Raw genomic sequence first — 20439 nt, forward strand, 5'->3', positions numbered from 1 at the left:
GCCGCTCCCCCGCCCCCTAGCGGAGGAATGAGTCACGCAAACGGTCCCGACGGAAGAGTAGTGGGCGTGGCGCGTCGCTCCGGCTGGCTGGCTGGCTGGCTGGCTGGCTGGCTGGGGACAGATCACGTGACCGCGCCTCGGAGGAAGACAAGTCCAGGTTAAAGCGCTAAGCAGGGCGGCGGAGCCCGTCGCTTCAGAATGTTCTAGTATAAATATTTTAATTTGCTTATAAATATGTGACTCCTGGGCAAGGATCTAGGCTGAAGAGGTTTTTTTGTTTCCGTAGACGGCTGTGTAGCCAGGAATTTAACCTAGACACACAGTATTAGGAAGAATTAGGAAGTTTCTCCAGGAAAATGATGACAATAAAAACCTTAATAGTTCAGGTAGACATAAAATGAGCATATTTGAGGTGCAGTCATAAGTTTAAGTATGCCATTTAGATTCATCGAGATTTGAATACATTGAGGAGCACAATTAACGTGAACTTTTCCCTTCCTGAAAAAGACAAAACTATTCCGAAAATTAATGTTTGACTCTGATCTACTGTATTCCAGTTAATGTGATTGGCCGGAGGGATAGGCGGCACGGCTAGTAGTGCTGTTGTCTCACAGCGCCTGGGTGGTGCAAGAAGATGTGGATTCGATCCCTGCTCAGTCTGTGTGGGTTTCCTCCGGGTGCTCTGGTTTCCTCCCACACTCCAAAGACATGCTGTTCAGGTTCACCCATAGTGTGCGAGTGTCATGGAGTGAGTGTGTTCCACTGATGTATGGATGAGTGACCCCTTGTAAGTAGTGTATCTAGCAGTGTAAGTTACCTTGTGTGTGGGCTGATAACACTACATAGAGTTCATTGGAAGCCACTTTGGAGAAAAGTTTCTGCTAAATAATTGAATGTAATGATAAAAGACTCTAAAGAAGAAGAGTGTAGAAGAGAAGCTATAACGCTGGAACAGAATGCAGATGTGGAAGAAGCGAGAGAACAAAATGCCACAAATAATTGCGTATTCTTTCATCATGTTCCTGTTGTTTTATGCTTTATGCTATATGTTTAAGTCGTTTCTGCATCTTCTTTTCTTTATTTTTTTTCTGTAAGTTTTAGCAGGTGATAACTGCATTTAGTGTCCTCTGCCCCAAACCTAAATTACCCCAGTAAAACTTACTGGCGTAACGCAAGGTTGCAGAGCCAGAGGACCTTTAGTGCCATTGTGTGCGACACGGATGGACGGGGCTGTAAGGCGTCTCATTTCGGAAGGAGGTCTCAGGCTGTGTCCACCCACTGTCGTGTGTCAATTTTACTGGAACTACACTAAGGCTTAGCGTTAGTAGTGACAGTACTTTTGTAGGCCTACTGCTACTGATGACCCCCGTTCACACTTACACTCAGGTAAGCAGTACGCAGTCACGTGTAGCCTGTATGTAAGTATTTTACTCTGTATTTCATTGATTCCCTCCTTGCCAATTTAAATCTTCCTGCTGATGAAACAATAAATAGCTGCAAATAAAGTTAAATGCATAGAAACACATACTGGATACTATGACTTTTTTTTTAACAAATCACTTATTATATAAAAGTATACCTCAAAAGAAGCAGTTACACCACATTTAAATAGCTTGGGAAAATTCAGCAGAATTCAATCCTTTTTTATGTTCACAAATGGGGGGGTTCTTTTTTTAAATAATCATGAGGTTGTGTATAAGCACAATTAAATTACAATATATTTATTTGTGGCTTTGGGAGAAACACTGAAATTTCTGTAGAAAGAGTTCTTTTGTCAGTGTGTTGGTTTTTAGATCTTTTGATATTCAGTTTAAAAGAAAGGTTCAAGTCAATGGTGTTTTACAAGACTAAGCCTTGTATGTGGGGAAAAATACTCAAGGAGATTTTAAAGAAGCGCTCCAACTGATAAGGTATGACACATAGTCATGTAACTCATCCTGTTGGATGCTAGAGTATGCTCGAGGCATATTTTCAACCAAGAATCAAATTGATCAGGGTGAATTTTTAGAATTAAACTTACATTCATGGTGTAAAACAAAAAAGGCCATTTGATATGAAAGACAATTTTAATGACCTACACAACTTTTTGAAAATAATCAGATCCTCAAACACTGGATAGTGTAAGTGCATTTCACAGCAAAGAGCCTTAGTTGCAGATGTGATTCTTGAAGGACTGTCAGCTGTACAACTGTTCTTACTAGTGCATGTTACACAAGTAGCTACTTTTAGAATTGACACAAATACAAAGACTGCAACAGATGTAGTGCAAGTTTATGGAGCCATTAGGAGACTGGTAAAGAACTGGGTCCGAAAGAGATGTGTTGCGAGACACTTTACTGTTGAAATTTAGCAGTTCCAAAAGGAGCTCATTCTACCACATCAGAGCCAAAACCAAGAACCTATAGACTTTAGATTTGGGCCCTCTTGTGTGTAGAAAATGGGACCATCAGGTGGTCGGACTCTTGTTAAGTAAGAAGTGAAACAATCATTTCCCAGTTTTCCACAATTACCCACCATTCCACATTGTCATAGAACTGACTTTTTACTCAATTCTGTTTAGAAACAAATCAGGCTTTATTTGAGAAGGTAGGGATCTTACAGCTTTGCTACTTAGAAGTGCAAACAAAACATGATTTATGCATATTTGAATATGTAAAAGTTTTGAAGACAAATTAAGCCAAGGGATACGGCCTGTAACAAAACAAGCACTTCATAATTGTCAGGATATCAAGGGTGTTGCAGGTATATAGAGACTCAGTACAAGAATTGTTGGTATGCTTGCTGGTGTGTGTCCACTATTCTAGTTTTTATACTTTCAAAAGTCTAACGCATATCAACATCAATGCAAATTGAATGATACCAATGTTGAGGTGGTGTGTGATAAACTGGGTTAATATGCAAAAGCAGTTAAACTGTCACACAAAAGCATTTGAGATCAACCAAAACAATCTGTACAGGGACTATAGTAAAATGCTTTAAGAAAGAAAAATAATTAAAAATTCCACCTCCGCTGTATGCTGAAGTTTGAGGATAAACACAAACAAGCAGTATTTTGTAGCATTTTACACTACTTCTCTACTATGTCATCTCTACCCATCTCTCCGTGGTCCCATTTTAAGTTTAACATTTTGGTACAGCTCCATCAGACCTCCTACCTGAGGCCAAACCAAACATGCTCACATAGGGGAAGTAGAAAACAACAAATAAAAACCATATTAGAATCCTGAATAAGTGCAAACAAGATGATATCTAGGTTCTGGCATTTCAGGTAACACTTCAAAAATATCACACACAAAAATGCTACAAACCCTAAAAACTCTGACAATTGAATGTGAGCCTGCAGTCATTCCGCTTGCACCATAAAAGAACAAACAAGTCAAGTGTGGGATTAACTGCAGGTTTATTACAATGGTCTGAAAGGAGAAAATGTATCAAAGCAACTACAACTTCTTATTTGAAATACTACAATTCTTTGTTGGAAAAGTACAAAAATTTAACACATTTAAAAAGGAGAAAACATAAGATCCTTACATCAATTTAAAAACTACAAGATGACAATGTAAAACACCCCATATCTACAACTCAGAAAACTTGGTAAACACCCAGTCTACCACTGACAGAGGCGAAAAGGATGCAGTTGGGAGTGCTTTGAGGGTTTAGCTGGTATCCATCTGGTGAAAAAAGTAAAGATCCCATCATAAAAACGTCTAAAACGAATATTCCAGAACACCTTGTCAATTTCTCAGCTTACTCACTCTTGCATTGTAGGCATCAAGCTGCGCATCCAGTTCTTCAGCAGAAAGCTGCTGTTTGTTGTTGCCTCTCCCACCTTTTCCTCTGCCTCTTCCCCCTCGACCTCCACGTCTCATCATCCCTCCAAAACCAACTCGATTCCTGTTCATTCCTCCACCTCCTCGATTTAAACTGCAGAGCCAAACAAGGCCAAAGCCATAAAGCAACACATTTTGAACCATTCAATAGTAAGTCTGGGAAAAGGTAAACATTTACTATCAGGGACAGTGCTCCTTACCCTTGCATGCTGGGTCGCCTCTGTGTATCAATTTGCGAAGTGACAAGCTGAATGTTCATTGGGCGACCTTTCAAAAATAGTTAGGAAGAAGAATGAGCACATTCACTTTACTGGAGGTCTGCAAAGCAGAGAATCAAAAATGGAAACTACTGGTTATCACTTACCATCAAGTGGAACCCCGTTGTACTGCTTCATGGCCTTCAGTGCATCGGCTTTTCTTTCAAAGTGAACATCTGCCGTTCCCAAGCTACGACCTGATCTGTCGTAGTGTACTGCGGCTTTCTTTAACGTTCCAAATTCTGCAAACAGCTCCTATAACAAAGTTACAGAATCCTTTAAGATAGCTGGCATAAAAAAAAAGATGCATATTCAAAGAGAAAAAGCTTACCACTGATTATGATCATTGATCTGCATTCTTATAAAATAACCTGAATGTCTGGACAATTCTGCAAGTCTAACATTCTCTGGAACCACAGAGAGAGGTTACACAGACCTCATTATCATACAATCTAATATGATAAATTCTAAATTTATATTCATGACATGCAGTAACCACATGCCAAAGGCACAAAGAGGACTTTGTCCACTGATGTTACAGAATGTTTATCTTGATCGTTTCTTGTACGACTTCTCACCCAGTCATGCAAAGACTTCAAAGGTACAGATCTTATACATTAATGCTCAATTCACCTGAATATCTGCATCAGACACTCCAAAGTCAAGATTAGACACAAGGAGTTTGCCGCCCGTCTCCACACCTGCGCCACCTCCCCCAGTGCCGGCTCCAAAGCCGCTGTCGAACAGGTCATGTTGCCATTTGTCCGGGAGCTGCTTGGGCTGCAAGAGACCAGAGAGAACGCACCTGCTGACTTCCGGCCCCTCGTCCCCTTCAACCACACAGTGATGCTGTGAAGCCAGGTGCCAGGGCAGACAAGGCAACCCCTCCCCCACGCCACTTCTCCAAGCAGATCGCCAACTGGGCCAGGAAAAAACCTCACGTGCTGACCTGTCTGCATTCCTTCCCAAAAAATAATTCCACATTTTCAAATGCAAGAGATAGAAAATTTTAACAGAACACACACACACACACACAAACCCGCTACAGGACATTACAGCAATACATATCTGACAAGACAGGTGGAGTACAGGGATTTAAACCCAAAATACTGTCAAAAATTTTCAACAATCATGAGATGTTCTGCCTAACAACATCTTCAGTTAAGTGCACAAAGACTTGGTTCAAAGCACTGTCATTAAAAGACTAATGAAAGCACCCAGTGTAGTGACTGAGCGCAACTGCAGATGTGGGTTCAAGCCGACAAAGTGCCCCTTTCTTTGTCTACTCCCCTGACACCTCAGAGCATCAATGCCGCCTTCACAGATGGTGGAGGACAGCTTTATGGGCTATGCAGAAAACACACCCTGCCTGTGGAAGTGCGAGTACCCGCGCGCCGAGATTTCTCCTTCACAAGCACATTAAGCATCCGTTCTGGGTCGGCCTGCTGCTGCTGCAGTCTGACTCAAACCATGATACACTTCTTCCAAAACGCGTGGAATCCGCTCGTTTTCGGGCGAAGGACAAGTCCCGTGGGTCGTGTGGGGGTTCAACAGTCCGTGGTCTCCGAGCCCATCATCGCGGAGAAATGGCGGCCGTCCCGCAAGCGTCCATTTTGTGGCAACGCCATTTTGTCGTGAAAGCACAACGGGAGCAGCGATGAATCCACCGTTTCCCTCCTTTTCGAACGATATAATCAAGTCCGTGTTTTGGAGCCTTCTGTTCTCAGTCCATGATTTAGCGCCCGGGCTGCAATGCCGGCGGGGTATTCATTTGATTTGCTCAAACAGCGGGAATCCAAACGTAGAGCGGCGGGCTCAGCGAGTGGCGCCGCTAGCCGCCCGGCCCGGACCGGCCCACCTCATCCTCTTGCGATCTTGACACGTCGTCTTCCTTCACGGCTCGGCTTTGAGACCAGTGCGGCTTGAAGCAGCATGTGAAATAAACAGCATGATGATGATGGCCAGACTGAGCTCATCGTTGTGGAATCACGGCGAGCTCAGAGGCGCCCTTTTCAAGATGGCGCTGGAAGCAGAGCGACAGCCCCGCCACTTGGATAACGATATGAACTAACATTCAACGGTTACTGGTTGTGGGAAAAGAAAACAAATCAGTTATAATTTCCCCTAAAGTCAGTCAGTTTAGTCGTGCCCAATCAACACCGCCATTCTCCTCCAAAACACAGCTCCGGGGGGTCCGCGGTCGCAAGCTACGTTAGCTAAGAAAGACCAAGGAAAAGAACGGGTGACTCTGGTGACACGAGCGTATCCGCTTTCTGAGCCCATCTCTCTCTGCTTTCGTTCTCCTACCCTGGTGTATGGCGTAGGTCTGCTTCTACCCCGGCTTAGGGTCTGTCGGTTCCGCAGAGGACCTGATCCACCGCCTCGGCCCCCAAAGCCGCCTCCCCCGCCGCCTCCAAATCGGCCGACGTTACCGCCTCGTCCTCCCGCCGAGCCTCCCCTACCGCGGCCTCCTCGCCCGCCGCGGGCCCCTCCACCCCCTCTCTGCTGCCTATTTTGCTTAATAATGTCGTCCAACGACATATCCATTTTATCAGCCATTGTGACACTGAACTGACTTAGCTTAACCCGATCGGAACCTAACTCACTACGAGCTGCTGAACTACAGTAACAACGACGCCTTCAACGAAGCTCGTTTTAATAATTCCCAGGAAGTGACGTTTTGGGAATAGGCGCGACTTCCGTTTTGTCAGTTGCAACTTGATGACAACAGAAGTAGACCTTTGGCGAAGCAGACGGTAAGACTGTGGCTGTGACTTTAGTGAATAAATCAAATATGTTGGTCAAATATTCCACTATACTACGCTGCTAAGCAAATAAAACTACGAATTAATCATAATTCGCACAACAATGGATGGTATATATTCAGCTGAAACAACAGAGTATCGCCCGCGTATCAATTAGTAACATTTCTGAAATTAGCAGCTTCAGGCTGAAGTTCAGCAGACGATTCTCAACTCAAGCGACGTACATATTACTGAGAAAAATACAATGAGTGCGTAACATCAACATAACTTAATTTTATTCTGACTGAATTCCCTTTTTTAACGCTGTACTATTGTGCAGTCATAGAGAACATAATCTTCAATTTGTGAAGAGAAATATCCTCGAAATTTACCTCAGCTCCAGTACCGCTGTTCATACACAAACACAAACCACCCGTTTTCAGGTTATTTTGCATATCGCTTTCATTTTCATTTGCAAATGGGAACGCACACCTCCAGCTGACCTCCACTTAGTTCTGTGCTGTCATGAATTAAATGAAATTGTATTAAATTGTTTGGGATCTGAAAACAATAATAAATATTTCATTGGCAGTGCTTAATTAAATATGGATTTTCTCGTAGAAAATGAAAACTTTGTGTTTCAAGACGTGTTTATGTTAAACCAAGCCAAGGCAGTTAGGGATCTTAAGCACCTCCAGTTCTGAAGGTCCCTGTTTCGAATCCCGTCTGTGGAACATTGATGCTTACCCTGAATTTAGTAATACCTGGTTGTATAAGTCAGTCAAATAAAATAACTGACTTTGGATGAAGCCGTCAATAAAAATAATACCATGAGGTTGATCAAGTCTCGTGTGTTATTTCGGCGATCTTCCAAGACGGCAGGGGGCGCCTATTCAACGTGTGTGTGAAAGTAGAGCGCGGAGACAGGAAGTGGCCCGAAAAGCCGTTTGAACTGGTTTAGTGTGGCCGGCGGCAGGGAAAAGGGAAAGGCGTTAGGGGCGGAGGAGAGCGACAGCTACTCGTAGGAACAGGTATGAAAATGAGTGATGTGTTGAGCAACGCCGGGTGTTCTGTAATGTCCCTGAAAATGTTCTGCATGTAATACTACCTTTACATATAGTCATTTAGCAGACGAGACATTTTTCTCCAGAACAGAAGCCATGATGAAAGGCGGCGACGTGTTACCACCCACACCTTGAGTCTTGAGTGACTACTGGTCACTCATCCAATACATCAGTGAAACACACTCTCTCTGTCACTCGTACACACAGACTTACAAACACAATAGGTGATTATAAAGTTAGCAATTCACCTGAACAGAGCCTGTCTTTAGACGGTGGGAGGAAACCAGAGCCTTGGAGAACATGGACAGCTCTGTAGTACTGCAGTAAATGAGCTGTCAGAGACAAGTGTTGCACCAAATTGCACCTAAGATTCTAACCTACTTTGTTGCACCTCAGTTTAAACTATGGGTGTAGCTAACTTTTCAACCTGCCAATGAGACAAAAAAAGGGCTTTTTCTGCATTACTGGAATTTGAACCTTCTACAGATCTGTTTGCCAGCTGTACTGACACCAATTTATGTAGAGATTTACATGTAAACCTTGAATTCATAATGTAGTAATTCTATTCACCCTCAAACATCAAGTTAGTACAGGTAAAATATACTTGAAAAATTAAAGCTAGTAGTAATAATGTAGAGATTATATGTGGCTGAGTTTTTTCTGATTAGGAAACTTGTCATTAAATTTTATACTTTTTATAGGGAATTTTTCCTGAAATAAAGCAAGTGCTGATAAAAGAAAAACACTTATTAGGTTAATACTTAGTTGCTTAGCTGTTGCTTTCTCCAAGGTGTCTATTTTTACAGCAGTGACGGTACAATTTCCGGGTTAGTACTTTGGTCAAAGGTACTACAACAGAAGTGGGATTCAGCCTGTAACCTCCTTCAGGTTACAGGTTTATGTCCATAACTGCTGTGCTACCTACTCAAGTCTGGATATTGTGCTTAGTGCACTATGAGGCCGACCTGCTGCATTCTGATGTTTTTCTGATGATCTATAGGCTTAAGGTGAGATGAAGGTGAAAATCAAGCAGTGGAACGGTGTGGCCTCCTGGCTGTGGGTGGCCAATGATGAGAACTGTGGCATCTGTCGGATGTCCTTCAATGGCTGCTGCCCCGACTGTGAGTATCTGAATATAGAAATGTGTAAAAATGAGCAGGAATTTTTCATCTTACTGTATGTATTTTCATCTAACCGGTATTATTGTTATTACTGTTACCATTATTTGCTGCTATTGTTGTTGCACTACTCACTGTCATTGTCATTGTTTTGTTTGTGCAATATTTCTATTGTCTCTGTCTTTGTCCATAGTCTGTGGAGAAGCATTCAGGAAGAATTTCATGATACTTGTACATGGTACTTGTATCTATGACAATGAACTTGAACTTTAATATAATGTTCAATAAATGTTGGCCAGGGAAGTGCAGTAATAGTTAATAGTGCCAGAGAAAAATTTAGAACAAAGCCCACTTTGAATAAGTGGCTGTTGATGCTCGGTATCCAGATGCATGGATGGATGCCTACACATATGTGGTTTTTAAGTAATATTTAAAAAAAATTGAACAGTATTTAAATTAATTGACAGTAAATTAACCAAATAAAATAATTAAACTTAATACATTAATCCTTAATTAGATAAATTAATATTTTTCATAGTATTAAAATTAATCATTTTAATAGTTTTTACCACAAAAGGTAAAGCGTGGAGGTTCTTGGTTCTGGCTCCGTTGTGGTGGAATGACCTCCCCCTCTTACTCAGAACTGCTGGCACTCTGTCCACATTTAAAAAGGGTCTGAAAACTCACCTCTTCCAGACTCACTTCGCCTGTGATCTCTTAAGCTCATGTATGGTGTAAATGTTCATGCACTGTAACTTTATGATTATACCCGGATAAGCCTTTACATAGTGGTACTCCTGTATTGTACGTAAATGTTTGTGTATCCAAAAAAAAAAAAATCATTGGAACATGATCGGGAATCGTCTGTTCTGAGTTTTATGCAGCTACTCATGTGATGAACATTTGTGTATATAATGGAAAGAAACAAACTAATTTTACTTAAGAATCACACATCTGCAACTGTGTCTCTCTTTCTCCTAATGTAATGCAGAAATTGTATCCTCTGAGATGTATGTCGCTTTGGAGAAAAGCGTCTGGTAAATGATTAAATGTAAATGTAAAAAGTACATATTTCTACTCATTAAGTATACAGGTAGGTGTACAGTAAAATACAGTTAAAATAATTAGATATTAATTAGAACAAATTGCACTCAGATTCAGAAATTTGCAAAAATAATTTTTTACTTCCTGTTCATTTGTATGAATGATTTATATTTATGTTGTGAGAATTATGATGCATTTCTCTTTATACACATGAGTAAGACAGACCAATACTGTTACAGATGTTATGTGTATTAAGGCCTTTTATTAAAGCTTCAGATGTTCTGGGGCTGCCAGAGTACTGTTATTTTCTTAAACATAAAATATCCTGTGAACTATGGTGTGTTTCTACTTTTCAGTGACTTCACCTTTCCGGAGCTAACGACTGTTATTTTCATTACGGCATTGATTACCTTGCAACTTTATGGTTTATGTACTATAATGGGCTGTTTGATTATTTCATGATTGCCTTGCTCAAGGGTGCTAAGAGTGTGCATCTTTGAAAAGGAAGTTCAGGTTAAGTGTCTGTCTTTAACCAGTTTACTACTTTCTTCTTACTCCTTGTTTGAGTAAAAACAACAGGGTCTGAACCTGCACCTACTTGGTTAGTTCCAGTTCCAGCCGCATGTTCTTAATTTGCGTTTAAAAACTCATTTGTAATTTTTTTTATTTTATTTTATAAAGGTAAGGTGCCGGGTGATGACTGTCCACTGGTTTGGGGCCAGTGCTCCCATTGCTTCCATATGCACTGCATCCTCAAGTGGCTGAACTCTCAACAGGTCCAGCAGCAGTGTCCCATGTGCCGCCAGGAGTGGAAGTTCAAGGAATGAAATGAGCTCACCTGCTTTTGAACTATTTTCGGAAGGCTGCAACACCGCACAAGGGGCTTGAAAAGTTGAAACGAGTCCATTCCTTATTTCACTTACCTCATGATTCAAGAACTTTGTGTCATACTTTGCTGTGTATGTGCAGTTTAAATAACTATGTCGCTGACTGAGCTCGGGTTTTGATTTGAGGTCTCAAACTGCAAGTTGGACTTGGTCCACTCTCCACAAGCAGTAGAGTCCCCCTGATGTTTTTTGTTATATTCTCTTGCACACTTGATGAGCTTCAGAATTTGCAATGGTGCATGATCACAAAGTACAATTTTGTATCTTAAGGTTACATTTACATTTTACATTTATTTAGCAGATGCTTTTCTCCAAAGCGACATATACCTGAGATATACAATTTGTGCATTACATTAGGAGAAAGAAAGACATAGCTGCAGATGTGATTCTTAAGTAAACTTACTTTCCACTTTATGTACTGATGTTCGTTGGATGAGGAGGTGCATAAAACTCAGAATAACTTTAAATTCACACGCTCGTACACTCACTCAAACTGCTTGTCCCGAGCAGGGTCGCGGTGAGCTGGAGCCTAACCTTACAGCACAGGGCGTAGGAGGGGACACACCCAGGACAGGGCTTGAACCTCAGACCCACCAGAGAGCAGGCACAGGCCAAGCCTGCTGCGCCACTGCCCGCTCCCACTTCATTTAAACTCACTTTAAGAATATTGTCCTAGGGATTTTAGCAGGTATGTAAGTTTTTCAGTTCTCTTTTAGGAAAGTGGATGCAGTGTACCTGTAGTCAGTACTGATAAACATGGGCTGACAAGTGTACGTCCCTCACTAGTGCACTGGTTTTATTTCACTTTTTTGCCTCTTAAATGGACAGGTGCTTTGTGCATTGACATAATTGCTATTTGTTTCTGTCCATGCAGTGCATGTCTGTAGAATGATACCGGGATGGATAAAGCTGGGTGTGCAAAAATGTGCCTATTGTAGATAGACCTACTGTGGTCCTGTCTCTGACTTCATCAATTGGGGACTGTTACCAATGCTGTGCCTTCTTTTTTTTTTTTGAAAGGAAGGCCATCAGAATTTTCATGCCTGGCCATACCATAACAGGAGGCTGAAAGGTTTTGGTCTTGCTGTTTTCTAATTTGAGCCCTTTTGCTTTGAACGTCAGACCCTTTTGTAAGTGACCAGCTATAAAACTACTCAAAAGGAAATTAATGTGGAAAATCTGGACTGGCTTTGATGTGAATTTATGTAACTGTATTGCAGTTACAGAGTAGTGTCTTTTTAACATCAAGTGTTATTGAAACAGACTAGTGTAGGTAATATGGGGAACTTTGTATCATATGCTACTATCTGCCTTGTATTATCCACTATTCTCTGAGCGCTATGTTGCGTTGGAGAAAAGCATCTGCTTTGGAGTACATAATATACGATACATAATACAACTATACATATATAACATGCTATGCATAATAGTACTTTGTCCTTTTAAAATCAATTGACTAGTTTCTGGTTTTTGATTTCAGAGCATGTTTGCTATGATGTTGGTATTGGTAGCATTTAAAGTTGCTGTACAGTGGAGTGCATGTTACAACAAATGCTCCCTTTTACACTTTTTAGATGTTACATGCCAAAAAATTTGTAAAACATGCAAAGGACTCACTATGTTTCAAACAGTGCTCAATGGATTACAAACATTTAAATTTAGGAAAAATATGCACATGAGAAAGGAATAGGGTGTTAGTACCCTTTGTTTTTAATCACTTCTTTAAAGAGAAGACATTTTTTTAACTTTGCAGAATGGCTACACTATTTTTTATGGTAAAGAATGCCTATAATACAGCTTAAGACTTTATTTACACAACTCAACAAACCTTTAAGTACAGGGATATCCTGTTTTGGACTTGCCTCTTTTTTCTTGGGAGAGTAACAAGAAACACAAATCTGAATCGGAAATGTAAGACTTTAGATTAAAATTTAGGGATGAGGGGAAAAAAAAAAAAACACTTTGGTTTCTTGAGTCATCACTGGAAAAACCTGGACACCTCAAGACTATGCATTTCAGGTCTCCTTACAGAACTGCCCTTTAAGTTGATATTTTTAGGTGCACAACTAAATGATCTGCAACAAACAGAATCCTTAAGCGTAATTAAGTTTGCCATGACAGTTTCTCAAACCGAATTTTTACATCTGTACTAAACCAACTGATGAGTTCAAATAACATGGCTGCATTTGCATGCTCACATATCCTTTGTGTTATACATGATGTGAACACAGCACACATGGCCTGAAGAGACAGTAAAGTACCAGGGCTTGAGAGGCTTGCAGGACATGGCCTAGATGACTTCAATGAAAAGATCGGGGCTGAGGGTCAGTGGGTTACAGGTGAAAACAAACATTGGCCAAAAAGGCAGAAACGGTGACTGTGACAGGTGCAAAACTGAGATGTTTGGTATTGGCTTTCATGTAACAATACTACCATCTCCCTCAATATTACTTTTTTAGATGGCAAGCTCAGAGGCAAAAATATGAAACAGAAAAAAATATAATAGGTATAAAAATAATTACAAATCACCTCGAGATGTAACAAAAGAGCAAAATCATCAGCATTTTTACATTTTAGCCAAACAGTGCAGCTTTTCAGAACATGGGAGTTTAACAACATATTCATAAAAAATAAAAATGCTATCCTCCCATTTAACACAGAGCAGCTGCAAGGGAAGCATTATGATACATATCTTTCAGCATTAGATCATTACAAAACCATTTTTAAACAGGCATAGGCATCTGCTTTTGCCATTGTCTGCAAACCTTTTAATATTACATTAAGATACTTAAGATATGAATTCTACATGTCACTTAAGTAGTCCCCCCCCCCCCCACACACACACACACACACACAACTCTACCAGCAGACCAAAAATTTAGTTTTCCCAAAACTAAGGAGCTCAATTAAAAAGACCAACTGATTTTAAAATATTCTGAGCCCAACCCCCCTGTGCTCCACTACTCTCATCACACTCTGTGAAACTACTTTTACCAATGATGAAATAGAAAAAATTCCAAAGCCCTGAAAATCTATTATTATAGATGTAATCAGAAATTTGAGCAGAGCAAAGGCGTTTACATAAGACTGTAGATTCTACTGAATGTAACTCAGAAAATAAGGGAAAAGACTAGTTACCCTGCACTGCCTTCTAAAAGCAGTCTGCATCTGTTCAGTAAATCTCATTTAAAAGAGAACGGTTAATATTATTCAAAGCTGTTTTTTTTTACGTAGTAACCCTGCATCCAGGAATCAGGACAGAAGAAACACCATGAAAACATAGTTCAGCCTCCTTGATAAACTTCCCAGCAAAAGGGACTAAAGGTCAAGAGTCAACCAAAGCACAGGTCCAGAAAGGTAAAGTGTGGCACTTGTGTTTTGGAGAGGGATGCTCAGGATATAGAGAGATTTCTGTCACAAGACTACAATTGCAGCACAGTAGCTTCAGAACAGCAGGCTAGCAATCCCGGCCATCTAAGCGTGTGACAACTGTCCAGGGGTGGAAGTGACAGACTGGTTGAGCAGCTTGATAGGAAGGCTTGACCAAAGAGAAAATTGGAGGAAAAAAAGACGGGCTGGACAAACAACTAAGACTTCTTGGAGTCTTGTGCACTCCGTCTCTTGATCTCACTGAGGTCAACTGGTGTGAAAGCTGTGGAAAGGACACAAAAAAATTCTTCTAATGAAGGCCTTCTGACAAAAGAGTTAAAAAAAAAAAAAAAAAAATGGAACTGAATGAAACATCAATATGGTCATTCCAAAGCAGGACAAATATTTACATTCTCCAGAGTGGCTATAAAATATATAACTGGTAGCGTAAGGGTTAGCGCTACTGCCTTTGGACCCAAAGGTCATAGGTCTGAGCCTCACCTCCAGCTGTAGTACCCTTGAGCAAGGTTACCCTAAATTGCTCTGGTAAAATTACCCAGCTATATAAATGGGTAAATAATTGTAACCTCAACACTGTAAGTCGCTTTTGAGAAAAGCATCAGCTAAATGAATAAACGTAATTATGTAAACGTTAAAAAAACATAAAATGTAAATTTTTCAAAATTCCAGACATTTTTAATGACCCAAAGTTGAAAGCTTTGTTGACCACTTACTCCGCTGAACCTCCGAATGGACAAGAGGCAGCAAGAATACTCACAGTGGAGAGCGGGATTTGGGTTCTTCTCCACATATTCTTGGGGTCCTCTTTCACTGCGCTCGCTGCCCTGGGAAGACTTTATGTCCCTCATGACGCACATCCAGGCTGCATGGTGATTAAAATTTTAACACGCTGTCAACTTTACTGTCCGATATCTGTACAGGCCAAGGACTTCAGACCGAACTGCCTTCTATGTTTGCAAGCATTTGCTGCGGCTGAGCTCTTAATTTGCTGTTATTTAGCAGCTGACCGAATGAATAGCTCCTTCCCACCACTTGCATCTCTCAGCTGGTCCCAGTTTTTACTCACTGTCGTGGATAAAGCGAACATTTTCCTCATGCGCAGGTGTAAAAAGCTCTCCAGTGTTGGTGGGAGACCGGGGACTGGAGGTACGTTTGTAACTGTGAACCATTCTAGGAGCTGGTGAACTAGAAAACAAGGGGGGTGGGAACTGAATTAACAATGTTTCACCTACTGATATTAACATTACAAAAATCTCCATCTACTTAAAAGTATAAATTAATAAATGTAAATGCAACGGAGTCATACAGAGACATTTGGGAGCACATCAGGCTTTGTTGAACACTGAGAGGAACACATCCTCCTGCCACCCTTGTTACACCATCACGTGCACAACAGCGGTGAAATCCTACAGATGTTCTAAAACCTGAGAAATCCCAGCTACCTTCAGTAGGGAGACTATGCGGTGTTTGGAAACACGTGCAGGAACCAACCTGGTCATGTCTGTGTTGATCTGCAGCGGAACTTGTGCTCTTCTCGGCAGCGTGTGGCAGAGCCTCAGGAGACTTCAACTCTTTGGTTCATTCTGCAGAGAGAGAGAGACAACGGTGCTCAGTGCAGAGCTCTCTGCGCGCGCGCGCGCGCACGCACGCACGCACGCACACACACACACACACTTTCTTCAGCAGCCAGCACTGTCTGAGCAGGAGGCTGAGGAGGAAGGTGGCCAAACAATAACCCGGACAAGTGAAAACATATCAAACACAGCGGTTCAAAGGCTGCTCGCTCTCTTAACCAATGACACAATGTATATAAATAACGACGCGAGGGAACCTCCTCGCGAACGCGTGTTTTCCGGGGATAATGATGAACACCCCGAAATATTATGGCCCGGACACTAGTCCGCGCCGCGCTGCGCTAACGCAGCCTGCTCTTTTCGTGAACAACTCCACACCGAGCCGTCAAGTGGCCACTAGTTGAGTGATGCCGAAGAAGATATCAGGGTTATTGGTGCTGAACACACACAGAGAACAAACACGCCGCCCGCAGTAGGTAAACAAGCGAAGCACAGTGTTTGCCGAACAGCCCGAAGCGGACCACCTTTCACACTCGTCCAACTGCTCCAAGTTCACAGCCAATCCGCGTCTACACGCGTCTGCTTCCCTCTCCCGCTGCCGACCATCATTAAGAGCGAACAAGTGCAATTTTGTGAGCGCGAGAGGATCTGATCATGCTATGTCAGTAAACGCCCCTCCTCGCCGCGCTCCGCGTGCCAAACAAACGCACGATCTCGGGCGCTTCGGTTCCGCGTGCAGCCGCCTACCACCACCGGTGTGTAACAACAACGCGCGCTTGGTGGACGGAAAAATTATTTACCAGGGTCGACGGAGGATGCTCTCCGAAATGAAAGTGACCTAATCAGACCGCTGTGTGTGTGAGCGAGTCAGTCAGTGAGTGAGTGTGAAAGAGAACGCAACGCGGCAGGCAGGGTCCCAACAGTTCTGTACCGGGCGGGCTCCAAACCGTCGCCCTGAGCGCGTCCCCGGTCCTCCAGCAGCTAGCAACGGTGTCCGGCTAGTATAGACACGGATAATCGGCGTCCCTCCCGTCCTGCCTATCCGTGTGTGTGCGGGATCGCGGGCCTCCTCAGGCCCACCGACTCCTTCCGGCGAAGCGAGCGGAAGCGAAGGCGACGTCGCGCAGGGAAGCGCCGCTAGGTTCTCACCCCAAACTGTGTTTAAAATCCCCGGTCCTCAGCCATGTGTGCGTTTAAGAGAATTTCCAAATAGCAGTAGTCTGTACTGACTGTACCGACTTCGTTGCCAGTGACAAACTAGGTGAAAACGTGCCCCAAAGCTGGCTGAACCGCTGCTAGTTAGCCAGTTAGCTAGCAGTGCTGCTACCGTGGATGTGCTCCTTCGTAAAATGGCTTTGTCTCTTTTTTGACCTGTCTAAGTTTCTTCGATATTTCTTATACAGCCCGACAACCGTAAAATTTTACCAACTTTCCCTCCTTTCTACATAGGTGCAAAAACACGGGAAACCATGTCCAAAAATCATTTTAATGAAAACTGATACAGTATAAAATAAACACTTAGTTTGGGAGTACTACTTTCCAGGAACACTGTCACTTTCACACAATAATATCATAAGACATTTTAGGGAAACAGCAGTGCAACAACGGGACTGAATGGAAACAAAATTGGATAAAAGTACTTCAGAACAAGGTGATTTGAATACATTTTTAAATATTAATGTGCTCCTCAGGCTAAGTGACAGATGAGAAAGCACCGCCGCGCAACACAAATACAGCCTGTCCTGAATATTCGTTTTAAAACACGGTTTACATTTAGTATCGCATCTCCTTGATGTTTTGCATTGTCAAATCTCACTGCGCTGAATTCTTCTATTATACCTTTCACAGAGACTGACAGTAGACCCTACAAATGATTAGGCGCTTGGAGTAATACTCTACCATTCAACAACAGAAGAAAAAGTGCTCAATATATAAAGCCCAAACTTCAATAAGCCCACAGTTACAATGCGAAATTTCTGCAGCATGTCAAGAATGCTTTATCTGCAAATGCACGTACTGTATGTATCAAATTCAATAGCACTGCAAAAAATTCTTATGTTAATCAGAATCTTTTTCGCACACAACAGAAATTATGTATACAACATTCCACAGACAGAAGTGTTTGCTATGATTGGCGCAAAAGATTATCAATCACAGCAGCGCTTTTCCACTCTCTTGACATAATTCTCATGACAGGTGTCCAGCTCCTTTGACTGGATTGTCACCTTTCACCATCGCTTCCAAAGAGGAGACTGAGTGAGGACATCCCACATGTCTTGCCTTGTCACTCCATCACCGTCAGCTATTGGGAAGGCAGAGGAGATGTTTTGGTTCAGTTGCATTTGCAGGAGTTCAGTCACATCCCACCTCAAACAGCTGAATCAGCTCTTTGCAGTCCGGATCAATGAGGTCTGCCGGTTTTTCTCCGCATTCGTTCAATGCTTCTGGATTTGCACCCAAGGATAGTAGGTACCTGAGTGGAGCAGAAATGCTCATCATAGTCATGCTCTTGCAATTCCCACTAGCCAAGCCAAAAAAAAAAAAAAAAAAAAAGAAAGAAATAAAAAAAAAAATAAAAAAAACTCTGAATTGCTTACAAGGCATATTCATTTACATTTACTCTAATTTAGCTGATTCTTTTCTCCAAAGTGACTTACAATGTTAAGTTACTTAGTCTTATATTTATACTATAATGTAGGGTGTATCTTGCTGAAGGGCAGTACAGTAGGGCATGGCATTTGAACCTGCAACATTCAGATCTGAAGGTAGGAACTATTATCACCATGTCACCCGCTGCCTCAGTGTGCCTACATTTAATATTAGTTTCTCAACTCCTGCATTTACAGCCACGTCTATGTGAAACGATAACCAGATAGTCAGGATTCTAGCGGACACACTGTTAACCTCCAGGTGTGCTGTGTGTGGTGGAGATTTATGAGGCACGGGTGGCTCACTTGGCAATATGCGGAAAGCTGTCACTGCAGGCCATATGCAGGGGTGTCCAGCCTTCTTCATCCTGCTGGTGAATATCAGCTCCATATTTCACCAAAAGTTTCACGCACTCCAGGTTCCCCGAGAGGACTGCCTCATGGAGAGCTGCCATGCCTGAGGAATTGTTTTTGTGGCATGTAGGAGGGGATAACATTCATAATCATAATAGACAGCCAACAGGCATATAAAACAGTGGGTCTGTGTTTATTTCAGTTTCATGCACCTGTTTGACAAACCATACTCAACCTGAAGAGTTCATTCAAATGGCACATCAAAATTTTTCTAATAGAATAATATTTTTATATTAGTCTGATTAACAGATTAAACCTCACATTAGAAGTTCAAAACTCAGCCAGATTTAGAAACAGGTCATTCCCAAATCTGTTGCTTGTTCCCACTCTGTACAGTCCTAACAGCAGGCTGGTTTCTCACCTGAGTGATAGATGGTGTCCAGGCACACTTTTCTGGCTCTGAGGAACCGTCCTATCTGTTCCAGATCTCCCTGCCGGACATGATCTTGAAAGACAACGTCGTTGGGAAAGTGCACAGAGCGGGATGGTTTGAGTGATGCTGTAGAGTGCCCGCAAGTTTTTGCAATGCAATCTTTAGGAGTGCAATGCTCGTTTCTCATGGCCCGTGAGACAGGGCACTGGCTGCAATACTTCATTTTCTGCAAATGTGCACTCTTAATCCACATGTGACTAAGCTAGAGAACCTAGCTGTAAAATATATGCTCTGTGAACTGTAAAATCCTCAGGATCCTTTTTTTCCCCCCGTCTTCTTATCCACAAGATTGGTGTGTTCCCTGGACTTCACACATCTATGACTTTCAACCACTTTTGTGCTAACAGTATCTGTGGTTATTGGTCCTTCGGGCTGGCTCTTCTGTCGTATGAACTCCAATGACAAGGGGCAGTAAGTCGCTCTCTATATACCCTCAGTGGTGCTATTTTTGGGAGTTGTCACCTTACTGACCAGAGAGCTCAAATTGCATGACTAGGACTGTCACAGCCCCACAGCATCTCCTTACATCTCGTACCTCATCAAGCAACAACAGGATTCTCAGCTTCTCTTTTGGTCTTGCCTCGTCGCTGCATTTCTAAAACCCTCCCCTTCCCACATTCACCACCTACAGACCAAAGATCCATTACAGGCTGTGGTCACGTAACGCACAACTGGAACGGAACTTGTAAACAGCAAAAGGAAATAAAAGTAGTTTACAGTCCAGGGATGTCTGCTGCCCCTAACTGGATTTCTAGAACAGAAGGCATGCTTACTGTTACTAAGAGTAAACAACCACTGCCCTAAACAAGCCATACCATCTTGGGGCATTGACTAAGACTGGTATTTTGCAAGACTAACTTGTACTGTTAGATGTACAGCAGTAAGATGTACTGCTGAAATAGTACTTTGGTATTTCTCTTAATTAGACTCAGGAATTATGGGACAGAAGACTTTTAGGCTTTAAGATTAAAAAGTGTTCACATGCAAGACTATTACTGCATTCCTAGAGGAAGTGGTTGTGTTTGAGTTATAAGAC

The 20439-nt window shown here is 42.1% G+C and overlaps 4 protein-coding genes across 9 annotated transcripts; 1 reads left to right on the forward strand and 3 right to left on the reverse strand.

Moving 5' to 3' along the window:
* Positions 1–3381: 3381 nt before the first annotated feature.
* LOC108939760 (THO complex subunit 4-like) lies at positions 3382–6754 on the reverse strand. 2 transcript variants are annotated; one of them, XM_029247051.1, is made up of 6 exons: positions 6395–6754; positions 4721–4867; positions 4195–4342; positions 4031–4097; positions 3756–3924; positions 3382–3671 (listed from the first exon to the last, which is right to left on the reverse strand). In XM_029247051.1, exons 1-6 carry the CDS (start codon positions 6644–6646, stop codon positions 3657–3659), a joined length of 798 nt encoding a protein of 265 aa, XP_029102884.1. In that variant the 5' UTR covers positions 6647–6754; the 3' UTR covers positions 3382–3656. The 2 variants fall into 2 exon arrangements, with proteins under 2 accessions (XP_029102884.1, XP_029102883.1); XM_029247050.1 differs by lacking the exon at positions 6395–6754 and having other exon boundaries at positions 4721–5534.
* Positions 6755–6784: 30 nt separating this feature from the next.
* anapc11 (APC11 anaphase promoting complex subunit 11 homolog (yeast)) lies at positions 6785–11272 on the forward strand. Of its 2 annotated transcripts, none has more exons than XM_018761616.1 (3): positions 6785–6843; positions 8896–9016; positions 10739–11272. In XM_018761616.1, exons 2-3 carry the CDS (start codon positions 8908–8910, stop codon positions 10882–10884), a joined length of 255 nt encoding a protein of 84 aa, XP_018617132.1. In that variant the 5' UTR covers positions 6785–6843; positions 8896–8907; the 3' UTR covers positions 10885–11272. The 2 variants fall into 2 exon arrangements, with proteins under 2 accessions (XP_018617132.1, XP_018617133.1); XM_018761617.1 differs by lacking the exon at positions 6785–6843 and adding an exon at positions 7708–7862.
* Positions 11273–13800: 2528 nt separating this feature from the next.
* LOC108939940 (mapk-regulated corepressor-interacting protein 1-like) lies at positions 13801–17191 on the reverse strand. 4 transcript variants are annotated; one of them, XM_018761632.2, is made up of 5 exons: positions 17058–17191; positions 15826–15917; positions 15401–15519; positions 15092–15196; positions 13801–14596 (listed from the first exon to the last, which is right to left on the reverse strand). In XM_018761632.2, exons 2-5 carry the CDS (start codon positions 15831–15833, stop codon positions 14532–14534), a joined length of 297 nt encoding a protein of 98 aa, XP_018617148.1. In that variant the 5' UTR covers positions 15834–15917; positions 17058–17191; the 3' UTR covers positions 13801–14531. The 4 variants fall into 4 exon arrangements, with proteins under 4 accessions (XP_018617148.1, XP_018617146.1, XP_018617145.1 ...); XM_018761630.2 differs by lacking the exon at positions 17058–17191 and adding an exon at positions 16840–17004; XM_018761629.2 differs by lacking the exon at positions 17058–17191 and adding an exon at positions 16709–17004.
* A 231-nt stretch (positions 17192–17422) lies between these two features.
* Positions 17423–20077, reverse strand: ppp1r27b (protein phosphatase 1, regulatory subunit 27b). Its single transcript, XM_018761645.2, has 3 exons — positions 19332–20077; positions 18863–19013; positions 17423–18381 (listed from the first exon to the last, which is right to left on the reverse strand). Exons 1-3 carry the CDS (start codon positions 19594–19596, stop codon positions 18261–18263), a joined length of 537 nt encoding a protein of 178 aa, XP_018617161.2. The 5' UTR covers positions 19597–20077; the 3' UTR covers positions 17423–18260.
* Positions 20078–20439: the final 362 nt, after the last annotated feature.

Source organism: Scleropages formosus, chromosome 20, assembly GCF_900964775.1.
Source record: "Scleropages formosus chromosome 20, fSclFor1.1, whole genome shotgun sequence".
NCBI classification, from domain to species: domain Eukaryota; kingdom Metazoa; phylum Chordata; class Actinopteri; order Osteoglossiformes; family Osteoglossidae; genus Scleropages; species Scleropages formosus.